Genomic DNA, 20,120 nt, shown 5'->3' on the forward strand with positions numbered 1-20,120 from the left:
ACACTCTTTGTAATTACAGTGATCATTATAACACCGACCTACCAGCCGATCTCATTACCACCAGGGAGGAGATTCTTCTCTTCTGCATTTCATTGACATTTAAACTTCACTTTAAAATGTAGCGCTTCATATAGTTCTCTGCTGAACTATAGAATGGATCTCAAAAACAAGTAGCAGTGTGCAGAAACAAATTAGTCATGTTTTGTTTTATAAATAACAATATTTTAGGCCGAAAAAAAACCCACCAGGAGCACCAGAGAGGAGACGTCCAGTCCTGGTTCAGTGTGTTTGCACACATTCAACCAGAGGTTCTCAGACTTTGTGGGGCCAGGGACCCCCTCATGATTGTAACACTGATTAAGCACATGCTTACTACCATGTTAGGGCTTTAATCTAGTGTTAATCTAATGTTTATTTTTTAGATTAGTAACGACTTATTTATCAATTATTCTAAAGATTACTTTTTTAAGATTACTTTTTTTAGTCTCCATTTTCTACGTCACTGTGTGATGATATTAAGACTGAAAAAATGTATGTATAAATTATTATTATTTATAATAATAAACAAAAAAAGTAATAATAATATTTTAAAAATTACTGGAAGTCAAATTCAAAAGGATTGCTATGACGCACAGATGAATGTAATCACTTTCAAAGCATCTCTTTCATTGAACTGGAGAATCACTTTTTTTACTTAAGTACTGATTTGAGACGAGCAGGGTGAGCTAATGAAACAACAGGACGTACGGGGCTACTTCTAAACATACATCAACAACTATTTAGAAGGTAGGCTGCTTCAGAGGTCTACTTCTTAGTTTGAGTTTTCCCAACTGGACTTAAACGCATCCCCCCTCTCCTCTCGCTGTAACTTGTGTTGTGGAGTGCGCATTGGTCGAGCAAGCACGCGAGAGAGAGCGGCAGAGTGACAGTAAACACAAGCGGAGCAGAGAGACAGGCTGATACCGAACATCGTACCGGGGCTTTATTCAAAACGTTGAGGCTCAAGCCAGCGCTCCCCAGAACGTGACGCCCTGGGAGACCGCCAGCGATGAGTGACGGGATCCATTTCTGCGTGCATAATGTTACTGCGCTCCAGCTCTGAACTCAGCCCTCATGTTTTTGAGACGCATCGACGCACGTTACACAAAGAAACGATAAACAGAAAAACATTTCAATTTGAATCATGCTAATACTTTTTTAATACTTTAATATTGTTATTTCGCGGATCCCCAGGCTATGGTTCGCGGACCCCTCGGGGTCCCACTTGAGAACCACTGCATTAAACAATCAGAGGAACATGTGCGCTTCACCACAGACAGGAAGTGATTTATTGAAGTCTTAAAGACAAATACAAACTTTTGTTATGCTGCAGCAAGCAAAGCTGCGTTCAACAACCTCTGACCTTTTCTCCTCTTGTTCTCTTGCTCCAAAGCCTCAGAGCTGAGTCAGTGTTAAACATGAAGGTGACAGCGTGTTACCTGAAGTATCTGTTAACCCTTTAACCCCACTGTTGTCCACAGAGAGCTCTGGGAGAGTTTCCAGAGAAGGAGCTCCAGCTGCAGCAGATGGAGGTCCAGGGTCAGGGGGTTTTGAAGAGGACTTCAGAGGAGGGACAGGTCCACATCATTCGAGACATGAGGCGCCTACGAGAGTCGTGGATGGCCCTGTACAACATGAGTGACAATCTTGACAGGTACCTGAAATAACTGGCATAATCTTTCTCTTCAGCTCAGCGGACTTCCTAAAAACACGGTGTTTCTCGCTCAAAAAGTAGGCCGCTTTGTCACCTGTTGTCCGAAACCAAAACCACATCTGAGTAGATTTTTGTTGTTGGATATCATTTGTCTATCTAAATGTCAAAATATTTCAGCTCCATTCAGTTGTCCAGTGTAACGTTCTGATAGTCAGGGTGAGAGTGGATTTGAAAATCTGCAGGAAGTCTGTCTCGGTTGCAGCCGTGCAGCAGTAAAGTTATAAAAAGCAAAAATCGAAGGGGGAATTCACGAAAGGAAGAACAGCTTTTGCGCCCCATAAACCTGCGCAAATGACACAAAAAGAGTCCGCCTCATTCTCAAAGCACACGCAGAGGGTTGAATGTACCCCAAAGCGCTCTGCAGAGCAAACAGCGTCTCTGTTCTCCGGTGCTGTTTGTGACTACTTAAGTCATTATGCAGACATGCAGGGCAAACTTGGCCCCTTTATGCAAATGAGCCTCGTACAGCACCGCGCAGTTAGAGTGAAAATATTATGCTCTGCAGAGAGCTGGAGGTAACTGCAGCACAGTATTATAAGGGCTGTGAGTTTACACTGATCAAGACGACAATTCCACCTTTTATGTGATCAAAAAATGTATTTGTCTGTAAAAACAATCTGTTAATAATATATTTAATTGATATTCTAATCGGGAGATCAGTCAGTCTGGGGCTGTGCGAGGCTCCGCCCCGGCACACAGGAACACTTTGTCCACATGTGTGGAGACGGTCTGGCGTTATGCAGGACGGGGATTATTATATGGACGTGCTGCTGTTCTGCGCTTGTTTAATAAATGAAGCTGCGTTTCAGACAGTTAAACTAGTAAACATCTGTCAAGTCTGGATTTTACAATAGAGTGTTAAAGAGCTGCCCCCTCCTCTCCCTGCTCATCATCAATCTGTGGAGTCGAGCTCTGTTAGGGTGCTTTCACACCTGAGCTGTTTGTTTCCGTTTGAACCGAAGCCTGGTGCGTTTAGCCGCACAGTCCGTTCAGTTCGGGGTGGTGTGAAAGCAATCTCGAACTCTGGTGCGGACCAAACAAACAAAATCTGCCTGAAAATGGGGCTCTCAGTTCACTTCCAAGTGGACCAGAATTTGGTTCACTGCAGGTGAGAAAGCGATCCAAAAAAACGGTGCACAGTGTGTTGTGAACGGGAGCTGACACTTGCAGACACAGACACGCAGAGGACAGACGTGGGGGAGCGACAAGGAAATAGAAATATGGGCTGACCAGAGGTGCTGTTCAAAAACTAAAGGACAGTGGAACACTGTCAGTTTAAAGTCAAAAAATCTCCGACAACAAACATTAAAGTCCACCATCAAGTTGAGTGTGATTGAGGAGTGTGCTCTCTCTCTATCTGTTTACTGCAGGGATTCTGACCAATCAGAGAGCAGTTTCCTCGCGCACCCAAACTTTTGGTCCGCTGGAAAAAGCTGCCGTGTGAACACAAACCAAACTTTAGGAAAAGTGCAACATTGTAACAATTTGGTCTTTCATTTGGATCAAACAAGAGGACTTCACTGGGTGTGAAAGCGCCCTCAGTGTGCAGCTCAGTTAATGCCTGAGAGCAGAGAGTGGAGGTGCAGAGAGTGGAGGTGCAGAGAGTGGAGGTGCAGAGAGTAGAGGTGCAGACAGCTTCTCTCCACAATCAGACACAAAATAAGAGCAAACTGCACACATCTGCAAAGCTTGCAGTAGGGCTGCTTGAATATCATCAGTGCAATTTGCTTTGTGAATCAGACCTTGAGACGGAGCAGATAGCAGAGGCAAATTATGCGCAATTCATGGAGCTATCAGCAGCCGCAATTCCGTCTTAGTGCATCAGAGTGTCTCCATAAACAAACAGATTTATCTCTGTGTGAAGTTACAGTCAGGCTGAGCTGGAGCTTTAATCTGCAGGTTAAGACAAAGATTAGATTAATAGATTAAAATACTTTTTAGGATCGGTTCTGTTTCTTCTTATCCAGTAAAAGATATCCAAATATAACGTCATCATAGACTGATTACACATTACTCAGAGCATTAAAATGCATGACATAAGACATGGTAAGGAATGTATGAAGGACCAAGCACAGAGATTTTATGGAACTATACTCGTGGCATATATCAGATCTGTTCTTAACCATCAGTCAGAGTTGTGTCTGACCCTCAGTGACTTGTTTTTTTTTGCCTCCCAAACAACCAAATGTGCTTTGATAAACAGCAGCTGAAGTTTTAATGGAATGCAGATTCTCTCTGAAAATTTTCTCCAAAAGTTTTGTCTCTCAACTTTGGGGCTGAGTCACTGCAGCGTTCGGAGCGGTTGTGGTGCAGAATATAAATGCATGCATATAAACAAAACAACAAAAAGATAATAAGTGCCTGTCTGACTGCAGGTTTATTGATGCTCAAAGTTTTATGTCAGGAGGAAGCTGCATGGTGGGAAGATAAATTAGAGTAACGTTGCTTCTCTGTTGCTCTGCTTGTCTTGTGATTGTGATGCATTAGAGGTGGTGAGTTATAAAAACACTCTTTCCTTCTCTCCCAGGCTGCTGAAAGGCTCCACATATCAAGCAGAGTCTGACTCACGGGGGGTCGGAGGCCCGTCTGTAAACAGCGCATCACTAAAATCAGAGCTGAGTCTGGGGGAGGGGGGCGGCCAGGTCATGACAGGAGGCTCCAGGATCCAGAGAGTCCAACTACAAGACAGTCCAGCAGAGGTGTTCGGAGCCTTGGCTAGCTCAGGGCCTGGGAGAGGAGGAGGCCTGGAGGGAGATGGTGGAGAGGGGGCGCTGATGGGGCAGGGTGTGTGGATTCAGGGTCAAGGTGAAGGTCGCCTCCTACAGGCTGGAGAGAGCAGTGAACAACTAAGCCCATCAAGGACAGGCAAGGATAGTGGATCCGTCCTTACAGGAGATGAAGTCGATTCTTCTGCTTGGAGACTTCACACCACAAGACAGAACGTTTTTTCGGCTGATGGCAGCCATGACAGCGACCAATCAGCAGGGGGCGACAGCAGCATATTTGCCGTAGAAGGAGGGGGAGCATCGTTCAACACAAGGGTCAGCTGTGGTGAAGGAGGGAGAACGAGCTCCAGAGGAAGCAGCAGCATGGAGGCAGGAGAAGGCCTGAGCCCAGGAGGAGGAGGAGGAGGGGGAGGAGCGTTCATACGGTTCAGAAGGGACCAAGCCAAGAAATCATCAACACCACCAACACAGCAAACAATGGTATCATTGTGCAGTGTTTACTGTAAACAAGTGTTCACACTTTGAGCCCCTTTGTAGAGGAGCAAACTCAAACCAGTCAGTGTTTCAGGAACTTTAAGTTTACTCCTATGAACTCCTGCACACAGAAACACACACGTCTAAATGAGAGAGTTTCCCCAAACTGATTCTGAATACACAAGGTCACTAAAATAAGCTGCTTAAAGTATTAAAAGCATTGTTGGGCTGTCTGGACAATTAAGTCAAAAAGAGCTGCCCACCACCCTCCCAGCTCGTCATCTACATGTGGGAGAATTTAAGTCTGACAGCCTGAGAGTGTTGCAGCCGACAGTCGAAGTGCTGACAACAACATTAAGAAAAGAAAAGCAGCTTCCCTCATTGCAAGAACACACAGCAGAAGTAAAGAAGGAAACACGGAGCCACAGATGGCTGAAGAGAGAGAGTGTCACTCTCGTCTGCTTTGCTGCCAAGTTCAGCTTTCATTGCATCACAGCACAGTCTCAATGCAGACTACTGTTGAGCTTACTTTAATACTACAGAAGTAATTAATTATTTACATGTTGCTTAGAGTTAACTGCAGATCTTTTGACAGCAGCCACTGAAAGACATTTGACCTATCAGGAATCTATTAAAACCATCCAACTGCTAGATAAGTGATCTTTCAGGCTAATCGCGATCACAAGCCCCAGCCACAACAACCTCAGATTCAAACGACAGCTTTATGTGAGAAACGCAGCCAATCTTAAAGTTAGTTGTGGGTTAAAATAGTGGCGTTGCCTGCAGCATCTCTGCCTGCTACAAGCTGAAGATCGATGGAAATGTTAAGTGCTTTATACCCTTTCAGCTCCTAAGGTGCATCTTCCCAAATCGAAGTGGGTTTAGTTTCTGATGGGATGTCCTGATTGATTTCTTTCTACTCCAAACCCTGATTTACCTGTTTTTCTAGACAGTACAGCCGCACAGTGCACACTCCAAGTACATTTAACCTATTCAAATCAATCCAGAATGCATGCTCTACAATTAAATAGTTCTGAAAAGCATTTGAGCATTGAAACAAAAATAACCTGTAAACTTTGTGGTCCTTTTGTTGACAGCTGTGACTTTTCTCACTGATTGATTCGGCCAAGTGTCCCTACTCCAAACTCAAAGAGGACACACAGTGACTGCAGAGTAGCGCTTGTGTGTGCTGAGCAAGAGGTTTATGAGCTGTTTGGTGTGTTGCAGGATGGATCGGGACAGTACGGTTCCAGGAGGAGAGAGTTCGAGGCCTGGCTGTCCAGAGAGAGTGATCTCCTCTCAGGGATCCTCAGCACCAAAGCAGCATCACTCCGCGCCAAAGAACTCAAGATCAGACAGGACACGCTCAAGGTCAGTTTCTTTTCAAACAGTCAGCTCAGGGACTTTCAGGAGTGCTAAGTCTGTCCAAAATGCTCGTAAGTTTAATCTTTAGCTACCAGCAGATGGATCACAGTCAGGTTGTTTTTACTGGAAGATGCCTGGTCCCATTTTTTTGGATGTGTTGTTGTACAGTTTTTGCGTGTCGTTTCCCCCTGACTAGGAACCACTTTGACCTGCAGAGTTGCTTCACAGAGTTTGTTAGTTTTCCACATTGTTCTCCTACAAAGCAGCCACTGGTCTGCAGTTACACCAGCAGCATGAGACTTCACATTACACCGGACAGTGTGGGTGCATTGAAATCAGTGTGTTGGTTTCTTTTGTATGTCCTTTAGCACCACCTAATGGTGACTGCAAAGAGCTACACTGAAAAAGGAGCTTATGATACATATTCAAAATAACAAGTAGTGTCCCGGATGTTTGTTTTGTCCTTGTGGGCTCATAAAGGGAGCATCACACTGTAACAATCATCCTCTTTGCTGTGAAGTCCACAAAACAGCTTCATCTGTTTCTGAATGCCAAACACAACAACCTGACTGCTCCTTGGACGATGTTTAGCTGGCTTTATAGCTGGAATAAATATTGATGATGCGTTGTTGGTTTTGGACAGTTCTGGTTTGCTTTGTATTTCTGAACTGATAAGAACAGAACAAAAATAACAGACAGCAGAACCTCCCGCTCTGGGTCAGTGTACCTGAAACCCTCTGCTGTGTCCCGATGCAGGCTCTGAGGGCAGGCGTGGTCTGGGGTCAGGAGCAGTTCCAGCTGTTGCTGCAGGATAGTCAGGGCAGCGAGGCTGGTCCAGGACCTGCAGAGGACGTGAGTCTGGAGGAACTTCGCTACCGCTGGATGCTCCACAAGTCCAAACTGAAGGACATGGGAGACGTCAGGGCCAGGACCAGTGCTAAGGTGAGAGGAGAGCTGAAGGTGGACTATGGTAGAGTCTAAACTGACTGCATAATGTAGCTAAAACAATCAACTCTCTGATCACTGCCTCTCTCTGGAGGTCTCACCTTTAGTTCCAAGCTTCAGTCTCTTCTGCCGTTTCTCCCCTTATGTCAATTTAAAATAAGACTTTTTGCCTTTGTTAGCAAAGACTTTGATATTTAAGTGGTAAATCATGCATTCATAGCTTGGGTTCCAAAATAGAAGAGTTAAGAAGCTCTGTTATTGGTAATAATAGAGGGGTTTCTGCTTGCTTGCTAACACTGGCACAGGAACATAGATAATAACTCAAACCTTATTGCACTTGATTCTGGAAGCTGTCTAAAATTGCTGAAGAGAAAAACAAAGAAAAGAATAGTTATAAACAGTTGCTTTCGTGTGACATGGTCCACCATCTAATTTTCTCTTCACTGTGACGTGTTGTCAAGGCATTTCTCCTTCAGGTGCAGTGTTGTTCTTTCACCACAAGGTGGCAGTGCTGCATTATTTAGGGCAACACTTTAACGATGAAGAGATCCTGTCACACACTTGAAAGTAGAGCTGTTCAGTCGACTGGGTGCACATTGTTTTCAGAGAGAACACATGAAAACAAATGTGTTCACAGAGTTACTGAAAACAGTTTGGTCTTTCATGTGTGAGTATTCTGAAGAACTCCAACGTGGTTTGAATTGAGTAAAATAATTCAGTGCACATTTGATTTAAATATTTTCTTTCTCTGCAGAGGCTCCAAGCCAAACAAGAGCCGGAGGTCGCTGCAAAGGTGCAGAAGGTAAAAGCTTACTCTTTTATTTATCTGTTTTTTTAGCTCAAAACGGAGATGAAATCACACAATGTTGGAGAAAAGCAATTAATAGTCATCCTCACAGGTCTTTCCTCACTTTAAGAAATGCATCTATAGACTTAAATATATTTTGTGACATGATTAAGTTGTAAAAAAAAGTTCTTGTATTCATTCATCAAATATTGCAAACACCAGCTTACCTTAGACGTTGCATTAAAAACCGTGTACAGGTAGTGTTCAATGCAGTAGCATGTGGCTCTTGTATTTGAGAACAGCAGGAGATCCTTCCAATGATTTCCCTGGTTTGATTATTCAGGTTCACATACAGTGTAAAATATAGGTGTGTCTCCTGCTTTACAGGTGTTAAAACAGCTGTTCTGTCTGCACACACACAACCTCACGCTGTGTGTGCGCTGCAGGTGTAACCGTTAAAGGTAAACACTCGGTGAGCGGTCCTTTTATGTAGCCACAGCGTTATCGTGCACTGACACGAGGTGCCGCTGATAACGGGAATACACACACTCACAGCCACCTTAAGTCAGTCCACACAAAAGCTGCACTTATGTGATATCAGACGGACGGTTCCTGTTGGTCTACGTGTGGGAAACACTGCTGGGGGTGTTACGTGGGTGATCAGCGTTGGGGGAAGTAAATCTCCCTCGCGTGTGTATGGAAAGTAAAACGTGTGTGTATCCTGGTAATGACAGTATTGTCAAATCCATGTTGTGGCAGAACGTGACACCGGTGACAGGAGTGAAACCGGTGTACCACCCACCCCCATCTCTTCCTCTTTTTGGTATTGTCCAGTGCACCCTGCTTTCTTTTCCAACTGTTGCCCTTTTTCCTGTCGTCTGATCAGGAGTAGGGGGTTTTAAAAACATTGTACTAGTCCGCGGTAGCTTGCTAACCTCAATTAGCATGTTCTAGACTGACAGTTGCTCGGTCGCGAGTGCAGCGACTAGCGTGTAACGTGTTGCTGACAGCAGGAGCCAAAGTGCCTGCAGAGATGCTGACATCGGATGGAGACTTAACTTTAATATGAAAGAGAGAAGCTGTGACCAGAGAGTGTTTGACCAGATAATTACCTCAGACTGACGTGCCCTCTTTGAGGATGCCTTTTTGTTGCTCAGATCTTTTCGAGGGTTGCCGTGTTGCTCGACGCTCCCCCTGCTGTTTATCTTCAGTTTTATTTATCTGGCGATGCATTCGTCGCAGATTAAACACGATGCAGATGGTGCTCTTTCTTTTACCTTGAAGCGCTTCATTAATTCTAAACTCCCACTTCTTCTATTTCTTTCACATAAACTAGAAAAGATTTTTTTGTCATGAGGGAAATTTACTCGCTCATATTCAAACAAACCTCTGAACAAAGTGCTCTCCTGCCTTCATTTATCGGACGTACTGACATTATGAAGAGCCGAACACCTGACCACCCAGGACTGGCATGAAGTCACGCATATAAACCCCCAGCCCCCACCTCAGCATTCATTTAGTGAGCAGTGGGTGGTTAGCAGATTAAAGAATGCCCCCTCCCCGCCCCCCTGACCACCCTGTTGACCCTTCAGACGCCTCAGCTGAAGCAGCCCTGCAGACATTCCTCAGTCCTTTCACACGGTCTTTTCAGGCTGAGGCCGCTGCTGCTGCTTTTACCAGACTTCATCTCCAGGAGAGGGGCCTGGTTGTTACTATTGATGAGCCCTAATCCTGTAGTTTTTTTATATATATATCTTGGTTAATAAATGAAATTAGAGTTGTTGTGATACCAAGCACAGTGTCAACATTGACCGTGGATACTGTCTTAACTGCAGTATTCAAGTAAGCCAGTCAATGCACCAATCCGCTACCATCATTTTCAGCCTCCCAAAATCAATTCATTTCAGGTAAATTAACGTGTAACAATAACTCCTCAGTAAATCTAAAGTTTTATTGACAGTAGTCACAGTGACCTGGAAACATTTTGCAGACAGTATTTTAAAGTTAGGTTGAAAAAAAGAACCTGCAGAGTGATGAACACCTCTCTTATACTTCATAAATGTTTCTGTCATGTTCACTCTCTCACAGTAAGCTGAGGTAGTTTGAGCTGATGGTCAGAAACACCTGCATACCTTTGCCCAGTGAGTGTTTGTCATGTGGAGGTATGATTAGCTAGTTTCGCTTCCTCCTCAATCAATCATTAACCCTTACACACACACACACACACACACACACACACACTCTGCATGTCTCTCTCCGTCTCCTCCCCTTCTGTCCACAAAAACAGACTCTGTTGGGAAACATTGTTTGTGTTCATGTTTCCGTCCTGTAGCTCCATGCTCCTCCCTGCTTTGACGTGTGGTCACCAATAATTGGGTTTGGTCTTAATAAATGGCTGAATGGATCTGAAGCTCCGCGTTCATCAGAGCCTGTTTGACTCGGTTAAAACGTCTCCTGGAACCATGCAGCTAAATTTAACACAAACACACAATCAAAGAGAAACTGAATAAGTAATAATTCTACTCTTATTTTCCTGGTTTTACTCTTATTGTCAGCACAGCTGTTATTGTGGGGCACTGTGCGCTTAAAAGTACAACTTCTGTGTGGACACTGATAGGTAACTTATTTTTATAAATGTAATTTTTACTGAAACTTATAAATAAAGAAAGTGATAAAGAAACAAATATTAACGAGTGGATATTAGCTGTCTCTTAGGGGGAGTGCACTAAGAATGAATTGCGGCTGCTAAAAGCTCCAAAAATTTCGCATAATTTGCCCCCGTTATCTGCCCCGTCTCAGGGTCCAAATCACAAAGCAAATTGCACAGATGATATCAGATGCAAACATGGCCATAAAGTTTAGCAGCTCATGCGGTTGCTCTCCACTCTCTGCTCTCAGGCATTAACTGAGCTCCACACTGACGGAGCTCAGCTCCGTCCACAGATCGATGATGAGCAGGGAGTGGAGAGGGCAGCTCTGTAAATGTTAATTGTAAAGTCCAGACTCGACAGGTGTTTACTAGTTTCACTGTCACTGAGCGAGCACGTTACAGCCACGCGCAGCAGCTACGCGCAGCAGCCGCCACGTGCAGCAGCCTGCGTAACGGCTCCAGACCGGCTCCACACATGTGGACAAAGAGTGCCTGTGTGCCGGGGTTGAGCCTCGCACAGCCCCAGATTGATTGATCTCCTGACAATAATAATGATGACAACAACATTTTTGCAGATTGTTTTTACAGACAAACACATTATTTGATCACACAGAGGGTGGAATGTCGTCATGATCAGTGTAAACTCAGAGCCTGACAGCTCTTATGATACTGCGCCGCAGTTACCTCCAGCTCTCTGCAGGCGGTAATATTTTCACTCTAACTGCGCGCTGCTGTTAGCGCTGTAATTGGTGAATTAGGAGCTTTTTGCCACGAGGCTCATTCACACAGAAAGGGGTCAAATTTGCCCCGAATGTCTGCATAATGACTCGTTTAGATACACTCAAACAGCACAGAGACGCTGTTTGCTCTGCAGCACACTGTGTGTGCTTGGAGAATGAGGCGGAGTCTTTTGTGTCAGTTGTGCAGGTTTAGCACAAAAGCTTCTGTGTTTATTTTGAATGCACTAAAGAAAAACTGTTATTGATGAAGCAGCCGTAATAAGCAGCTGCATCACTGAAGTCAGTCGGGATGACACAGTAAAAACAAACAGTCGGACAGTTGTAAACAGAGATCCAGGTTAGTCAGACATAACTGAGGAACAAAGCAAACTGCTTGATATGAGTTAGCTGGTGGAGCCGTTTCCCTGCATTGCACAGCCATGAATTTGGGGGCGGAGCTCCTGATGAAGCACCAAAGGGAGGTGTGTATTTTTTTACCTCATAAATTCAAATATCAACAAACATTTGACAGAATTCTTCCCCCACCTAAAAAATGTGAATAACGTGATTATTCAGGTTGTTAAAATGATAATGACTTTCAGCAAATGAAATTCACACCATATCTTTTACTTAAACATCTGTTATTGTTGTGTCAGTGTTTTATGCTAATCCTGCTTTTATATAAGATCATTACTGATGACTCTGGGTGAGGCAGTGGTCGGAGAGATAAACGTAGGCAGTGAAAATGATTCACAGAATAACAAGAGAACGGAGCTGCATCGGTTCAGTTTGGTACATGATGTTTGTGACTGTGTGGGCGAGCTGCTCCTGCTTTCATCCTGTCACAGTCTCATCACAGTTTCTCTGCAGCTCTGTTCGTGTGCAGACTACATGTGTATTTTTTAAGCATGTTTCCTGTGTTCAAAATAAATCACCACACCGTTGTTTACATGCTGAATCTCACAGAAAGAACCAGTAGAGGCACACATGGATCTTTAATCTGTAAGGAAAAATCACAGCGAGCTCGGTCTTCAGATCATTAATGAAGGCATCAAAATGTTTCTCAGGGCTTGTTAGTCTTTGTAGTTTCAGTTATGAGATGCAGAAAAAGAAACCAACTTGTGTAAAAGCCAACAAATGAGAATCTGCAGAAGAAACTAATCTTTGCTTTACCCGAACAGGCAAAATGATGTGAGACATGTTTCCTGTTGTTTCCTACAAAACGTGTCCCCATGCTTCATATTCTATTTGTGACCATTAGATTCACATGTCATTAGTTTATTCTAGTTTGAGGCCCAAACAGTGTTACTGTTTATTGAACAAACATAAATGATTAATTAACGTTCATATAAACAGAGATATACCTGCTTTCAACCAGGCGTTCGCGTACACATGATGGCTGACATGCGTCTGTTTGGAGCGTCGGCTGTGCACATCCTCAAACATTAAAGTCCAGGTGCAATTAAAAATGTCATTCTAATCCTTTTAGATCACATCCCCGGTAACATTGTGCATCTGTTTGACAATATAGGCCAAAAAATATACAGAAAATCCATTTCTTCGTATTCTTATATCAAAATCATTTTTTCTTCCTGTAAAACAAATATCCCGTGTGCTTACATAAGCTAGGACCAACCAATTTCAACCAATCAATCTGCAACATTTAGCCGCAGAGCACCAAGAACGCTCGGTCAGTTAGCTAGCTGCTGCGCTGTGGAGAACGTCTGTCTACGCCCACTTCTCAACGATCAAATCAAATCCCTCTAATGATATGTCCCGCCTGCACGTCCTGTTTCACTCGGAAATACGTCACGATACGGAAGCTAGATACTCTCCAAATGCTGTTTCAGCTCGACTTTAATGCTACGCATGCACAAGCTGCAGTCTGCACATGAACAGTAGGGGCAGTGTAGAGGCAGAGGGGATGTGACAGGGTCAACACAGCAGCAGGGACAACAATGCACGGAGGAACATGTTGGAGAGACGGAGCGGGGAAGGTGCAGACGGTGTGTTCTGTCCACCGCTCATCTGTCGCCGAGCTGGCAAATTTAAACCTCCTCGATTGTTTCCATGTCTGTTGTTTACATCCCACACACGGTAGCTGCATACGGCCTGAGCTCTCTGGTGCGCCCCCTAGAGGAATCCTCCAGTAACACGCGTAGTGCAGAGACAAGTATGTAAACAATTACGTTCATGACGCAGCTGGTTGTGTACGCGAATGCAGAGTTAAAAAGTAAGTATATCTCCGGTGTTGGCAGGAAAAGATTAACATCCATGTTTCGCATAAAGGTTGTTTCCTCTAAATTAAGACCTTAAAAGTAAGTTTTTATGGTAAACCTTCATCCCTGTAGTTTTATGTCAAATAATGAATTAGAATTGGTTTGCTAAAGAAATCCTGAAAGAATGAAGATCACTTGATGCCATTTCTATATGTTGAGGAAGAATGTAACATGATACAAGCATCAAGATCTTTCTGGATCTTGCTGGCTGGGAGATTGTTGACATGAATTGATTGATAGAATAGAATAGTGTTAGACTGATAAATGTGTGTGTGCTTTAATGTGTTTCCTGAACCCTGTGTGTCTGCAGAAGCCCGGCCTGTGTCATCGGGTGTGTCGTCTGGCTCTCCCTCTGTGGCTCCTCCTCCTCGCTCTGCTGCTGCTGGCCTTCCTGCTGCCGCTCATGGACGAAGGCAGCAGCTGCTCGCTCTCCAACAACTTCGCCCGCTCCTTCAACATCATGCTGCGATATGACGGACCCCCACCCACATAGGAAACCCCCTCTGGACGGCACAGCATGGAGTAATAATGTCTCATATCCATCGCTTGTCCTACTTCTCGCTGCCCTCTGATCATCATGCGTCAGGACCACTCGCGCTCCTTTGCAACAGATCTTTTACTCCATTTAAAAAAACGCTCAAAGCAATGATTTTCTTTCTTAAACCAGTGAATCAATTACTTATTTTAATACGTTTATGATCATCTTTATTCTGATGCAACACAATCAATGAAGGAAACAACGACCTTGAAGCACACACATCTGCAAACTACAAATCCCACATTTCCTCATCCTTCTTTTCATTTAGCTTTTACGTATTCTGGACTAAGTCATCAATCGTCAGCGCGACTGGACTTCACATCCCATGAGTCTTTGCACCTTAAAATTCATGATCCTTTAACTTTATATCAAAATACATATCTATCATGAAGGATCAATGAGACCATTGACGATTCGAAGTGCGATAACCAAACTGTAGAAGCTTTAACATCTGTACACCAAAGTCATCGTTTAGTGCAGCGTCTTCCTGAATGTTTAAATACGTTAGTCAGCTTTTATCGAATCAGGACTAACTCAGGCCAAACCGACAGGCCGGGTCCATTAATTAGTGCCTCTGTTGATTTATGAAACCTTTATTTTAGATGGATAATCTTCTGACATTTTGCGAGCATTTTAACAGGTGAGAGCAGTCACACAGCCCGTGTGAGCAGCGCGACTCGGGCGCCAAAAATCTAAAGAATAAAGAGGTCTCGCCTCCTTTAACCGTGCAGAGTAATAATGGCATAATACCAGGAATAACATACCTTTCACTACAGTGTCAACGTCTGTCTCGGTAGAATACGTAACGGACAAGACAAGAGTAACATTTTCCAGTTTCAGTCTAAACTTAATATGAACTTAATCTATAATGAAATGAGGTCAAACATTAATGTTTTTGCCATTTGAACATAAAATCTGTCGCTCTTTTTACACTGCGGTCCCGCCACAGCTCCGACGTTACACCACCTTTGCCTTTGACATTGGACCACGCCACTCCTCGTTAGGCCGCCCGACGTGACATGTAAACAAAAAGTGCTTCTCATACACACACCACGCTGTTCCACCCTGCCAGCTCACATGTATTGACGCCGTTTCTCCTCTTACTGCTTCTGAAGCCGGCTCAGAGGCAGCGAGACTTCGCCCCACCATTCAGCCTCTGTGTGATTTACATAAAAGAAGAGGCGTAACAGAGGTGTGATAATCCTGCCTTGAACTGGCAGTGTAAAAGGGGCTGATGTAAAGAGCTGACAGCAGCAGCACTCAGGTGTGCAAAGAGTCGTGAGATACACTTTCTCATTCTCAAGGTGGACCTGAGTGAGACAGACAGACAGGACGTTCATCACAGAGACAAAGCATAAAAACCACAAGAGAAAAACATGCTCGAGGAAAGTTTACAGCAGCCCAACGTGACAAAAAACTTTGCACAGTGTCTCATTTAACATTTTCTTTAATGTTTAATGTTTCTTTTAGTTACTGCATTTAGCCAATATGCCAGTTTTAGTTCTTAAAACACATTACCCTCAAATCCCACAGGGTCCGTCTCCGGCGCGTTCCGTGTGCGGAGTCGATCGCGCCCATTCAGGTTAATGCTTGTGATTCCACAGCACGCACCGCGATCCATCTCCGGCTCCGCTACAGATACACGCCGGGTCTATTTTTGACGGAGGCCGATTTAAGCAAGCGTCAAGCTGAACAGAGCAGATCGTTCCAAACAGGAAGTCACACAAGAAAGCAGCATACAGCATCCGGTCATTTCAAAATAAAACACCACGTACAGACCGGTACAGACACACGTTTTTTTCCGTTTTCATAACAACACTGAAATCTTGGGGAAAAAACTTGAAAAAAATCTCTTAAATAGTCTAAAGTATAAAATAATCAACCTTGGAGGTGCAAACTGAACTTTGTGTGTTGCTCTGTTTAACGCGATGTTATGACGTGATTTCGCAATTCTTGCATGACAATGTAGTTCTCCCGCGATCTTGTGATCTCGTAGTCCCGGTGCTTGGGCCAGGGTTGCTCTGCGCTGTGGATCAGACACGCTTCCTGTGGCGAGGGCTCGCACCCTCTGACAGACCAGAACCACGGCGGCGCAGACGGAACGCGCTGGACACGGATCCTGTGGGATCCAGGGGTTATAAAGAAATAGTTAAATAATATCTTCTCATTGTAATAATTAACCAGCCTCTGTAATTGGACAACAAACGGTTAAATGAACAACGTTTAGAACATGATGACTGTATGTTTACCAGCTTTTATGCTTTAACATGTTTACTAACCTTAATCTGTTAACCAACAGCTGCCCACTGAAGTGTCTCTTTTCCCTCCCGCTCATGAACTGTAGTTTGACACATTACCTCACAGAAATCACATCCAAAGCTCTGAACGATAATCAGGAAGGATTCAACAGGTTTCACTGTTTGTTAAATATGTGCAGAATGTTCTCTGAAGAACCAAAACTCTGATCTGAGAAGGTTTCATGGTGTGAAGTTGTTTTGCGTTCCTGCGTGTTGGTTCAGTATTACAGAGCCTTTATTTTTATCCTGATTTCATCGCAGCTAATCCGCTCATATTGATGCAGGAATAAGGTGTCCGTGATTTTCATACTTCAGGCATCTGGTGCGTCAGCTTTTCTGTCTGTGTTTTAACTGTAAAAGCATCTCATGAGAGCTGTTGGGCCACGTTTCTTCTCTGGAGGAGATATTTTGGCCCAAACTCTGCCATCGGTCTCTTTCTCAGTCTAAACCTCCCGTGAAAACAATTGGAAAGCCGTCTAACACGCCCCCTGACATGTTCTTGGACCACCGTGTGCGTTTGGTGCCAAAGCCTGAGCTGCAAACGTTGGCAGTCACCTTCTTTGTGCAGACCTAAAATAGCTTGTAATTGCTCTTTTATCCTGCATTGCCGCTCTTTTCTCACCACGCACGCTCCTAAAAATACTCCCAACACCTCCGCACACCTTCACATACACACATACTTTCCCTTTTTAGGCCGGGGCTGTGTGTTTTATTGACTGGTCGTGTGGTCAGGTCAACGGTTACCAAATCCAGTCTCGGCTGTTCTGCCCTCTGTACACACACCTGCAAATGTTTCCAGCTCAATGTTAAATTCAGCTTTTTGTTGACAATTAAAGAGCGAAGGAGAGAACATGAGATGATTTAAAAGATGTTCGATTTCAGCATCACTAAGTCATCACAGAGCAGCCTCCATCTGAGCCCAGACACAGGAGGAGGGGCTGAAAAACAAGCTGTGTTCACATTATGGCAGAAAATAAACGTCTGTATTTACTGTGCAATATATCCCCCTCTACATTGAGATGTAAGGTTCATCACAAGGTTCATCACAAGGTTTACTCCATTCCGATCAATAAGAGCGAACACAAATATCTTTCGGTGCAGCCCACACAGTCCACCTGCAGTTGTTGCGTCTCTGCAGCCTCACATCCAGAGACCAGGGTCTGAACAGTTTTTACATTTTCCTTCACACATGCAGCTCATGAAGAGGGAGACTGTGTCAGACGTGTTCTCAAATACTGAAAAAACTCCAAGCGAGGGACTGATATCTTAAAGACATGTATTTGGACATATTAGAGATATCAATCCAAGATTGGAAAACAATAAACAAGCAAGTAGAAAAGAGCATGACGCAGCGCAACTCGCCCACTCGCTGGCTGAGAACGCTCCAGGCGGGAACCTGCTGCGTACGGAGTCAGATGAAGGTCAAAAGTTCACACTCTGCCGTTGTATTTCACGTTTTGTGTGCATAGTAAAAGAAATTTGCATGCAAGTTTCTAAATATGTGAATGTGTAAAAAAATTTCCTCACGCATTCAAGTTTGTGAATTTGTAAACAAGTTTCGTAGAAATATTAGAACAGATTTGTAAACGTGAACATTTTTGTAGCTGTACAAACTGTTTATGTTGGTCGGCTTTGAGAGTTACAGACGCACACATTTCCTTTGAGCACGTGTGAACCTGAAGTTATCAGCTACGAGCACAAATTTTATTCACGCCTCAGCAGACCAGCCAATCAGCTCGCCTCCACATTGTCCGCTGACCATCCAATCAGAGGAAGCTAACCTGTCCAATCAGGGCACTACATCTGCAGATCTTTTCTGTGTGCACAAAATGTTTCTACACGTGCAAAACGTATTTAGTGGGGACATATTTTTACACATATACAGATCTAGATACTTACATGCGAACTGTTTCCACATGTACACAAAACGTGAAATACAACTGCAGGCTGTGAAGTTATTTGTGAACATTATTCTACCAGCTCAAAATCTTTCTTTTTTAATGTCCAAGTCAACAGATTCAGACCAACGTGTTGCCACATGAATCCTGTGCATGTGTGAAAGAAGCTCCAACTGAAGCTTTAAACAAACTTGTGCTACAAGTATAATTAAAGCTACGAGCACGCACAGATGGGTTCATGCTCAACGTGTTGTTTGTTGCAGCTTTCTCTGAGAGCCAGAGGACAACAGACTAATTATCCTCGACAAGTGTTACCGAAGAACCAAAGCGGTTAGATGCATTAGCTGTCAGCTGTAGCAGAGGGATAAATCCCCATTCACTCCACCAGTTCATCGCTGAACAAGTCATTTTCCATTTATAATGTGGACACAGCTTTATACAGTGAATCATCTGTTTAGAGAACCACATCATCTCCTAAAGAGACGCATCTCTTGCTGGTGTCGCGTCACGTCTCTCTTTATATCATGACCACAGAAGAAAACGTCCTTAGTCGTTGCGGTTCCTAAAAACTAAAACAATGCAGAAGGCGTTCGTTAAAAGAGACGTGCATTAAGTTAAATGCACTCACCTTCCCTAACGAGCCGTCTGTTATGTATGAAAAGTCCTTCCTTATTTTCATGATGATTTTAGCGTGTAAATACTCACCATGTAGCATCATATTTTTAAACTTCTCACAGCCTTAAAGCTTTTATGTAACCATCCATTTAATCGACTGTACTCGGTGCCATAACCTCGTGTATTTATTCAGTATGTAGCTTTATAACATGTTACAGCCAATGTGCTGCACAACAGTATGTATAACACTTATATAACCACTGTAATGATAAGGTTCAGTAATGTTGCGTGTGTTTATACCGCGTTGTGTTTTATACTGAATCAATAATACGGCTGAATGGTGCTGCTGCTTGTTGCACTGCTCTTCTGTTCTGCACGTGTCCCTTTAGAGAAGCCTATGCAACCCGGCTCTACGTTAGTGTGTGTCCATTGAAATATTATGCAACTTAAATGACTTGAATATCCTGAGCACAACTCGTCCTGTAGACACAGTATGTGTAGCAGACATACAGAAGCAGAGCTGTTAGTTCTCTTGTTATGCAAACATGTCCAACATGCTCTCAGATTGAGGTTCTCTTATTTTAAACATGCACGGGTAATGATTGACAAGAGAGAGCTTCTTTTGTAAAAGGAAACGGTTCTATTTTATTAATGTTTTGAAACAGTAGAAATGCTTCTTATTATGCAACAGAGCTTCTATTTAACCAATGTTTTTATATTCTGACGAAATAAAGATGCAGTTTAAACATCCTGTGATGGTTTCTCTTGTTTTAAATGTGTTTTATTTTAAGATTTTAAAGCCACCAAAAGCTGCAGTTCCTCTGGCGTCCACTTGAGGCTGTCTCCAGCAGTGAGTCAGTCCCCATAGAGCCCCATGTTAAACTTTACAGCAGAAATAAACATGTTTACAGCCTGGTACAAAAAACAGTTTGGGTCTCTATAGCTCATTTCTCTCTTCATGACAACTGTACGGGGAGAATCTTTATACAGCTCACCTGTTTACATTATATTAGGGCTTAAAGTGATGCAGCATTAGGGGCGTGGCCTCTTTGAGTGACAGCTGGGAGCTGCTAG

The 20,120-nt window shown here is 43.7% G+C and overlaps 1 protein-coding gene across 2 annotated transcripts in view; it reads left to right on the forward strand.

The window, feature by feature from the left end:
• The window catches only part of syne3 (spectrin repeat containing, nuclear envelope family member 3), a 45,687-nt gene extending 25,900 nt beyond the window's left edge, over nt 1-19,787 (forward strand). For both annotated transcript variants that reach the window (XM_069661881.1, XM_069661880.1), the window contains exons 13-18: nt 1,521-1,693; nt 4,281-4,959; nt 6,181-6,324; nt 7,075-7,260; nt 8,018-8,065; nt 14,009-19,787. In XM_069661881.1, the coding sequence (XP_069517982.1) occupies nt 1,521-1,693; nt 4,281-4,959; nt 6,181-6,324; nt 7,075-7,260; nt 8,018-8,065; nt 14,009-14,191 (1,413 nt within the window). In that variant the 3' untranslated portion in view covers nt 14,192-19,787. The remainder of the gene's footprint in view (nt 1-1,520; nt 1,694-4,280; nt 4,960-6,180; nt 6,325-7,074; nt 7,261-8,017; nt 8,066-14,008) is intronic.
• The last annotated feature ends 333 nt before the right edge of the window (nt 19,788-20,120 follow it).

This window comes from Semicossyphus pulcher, unplaced genomic scaffold, assembly GCF_022749685.1.
Source record: "Semicossyphus pulcher isolate SPU_LCO1_2020_fin unplaced genomic scaffold, fSemPul1.0.p SCAF_14, whole genome shotgun sequence".
Classification (NCBI taxonomy): domain Eukaryota; kingdom Metazoa; phylum Chordata; class Actinopteri; order Labriformes; family Labridae; genus Semicossyphus; species Semicossyphus pulcher.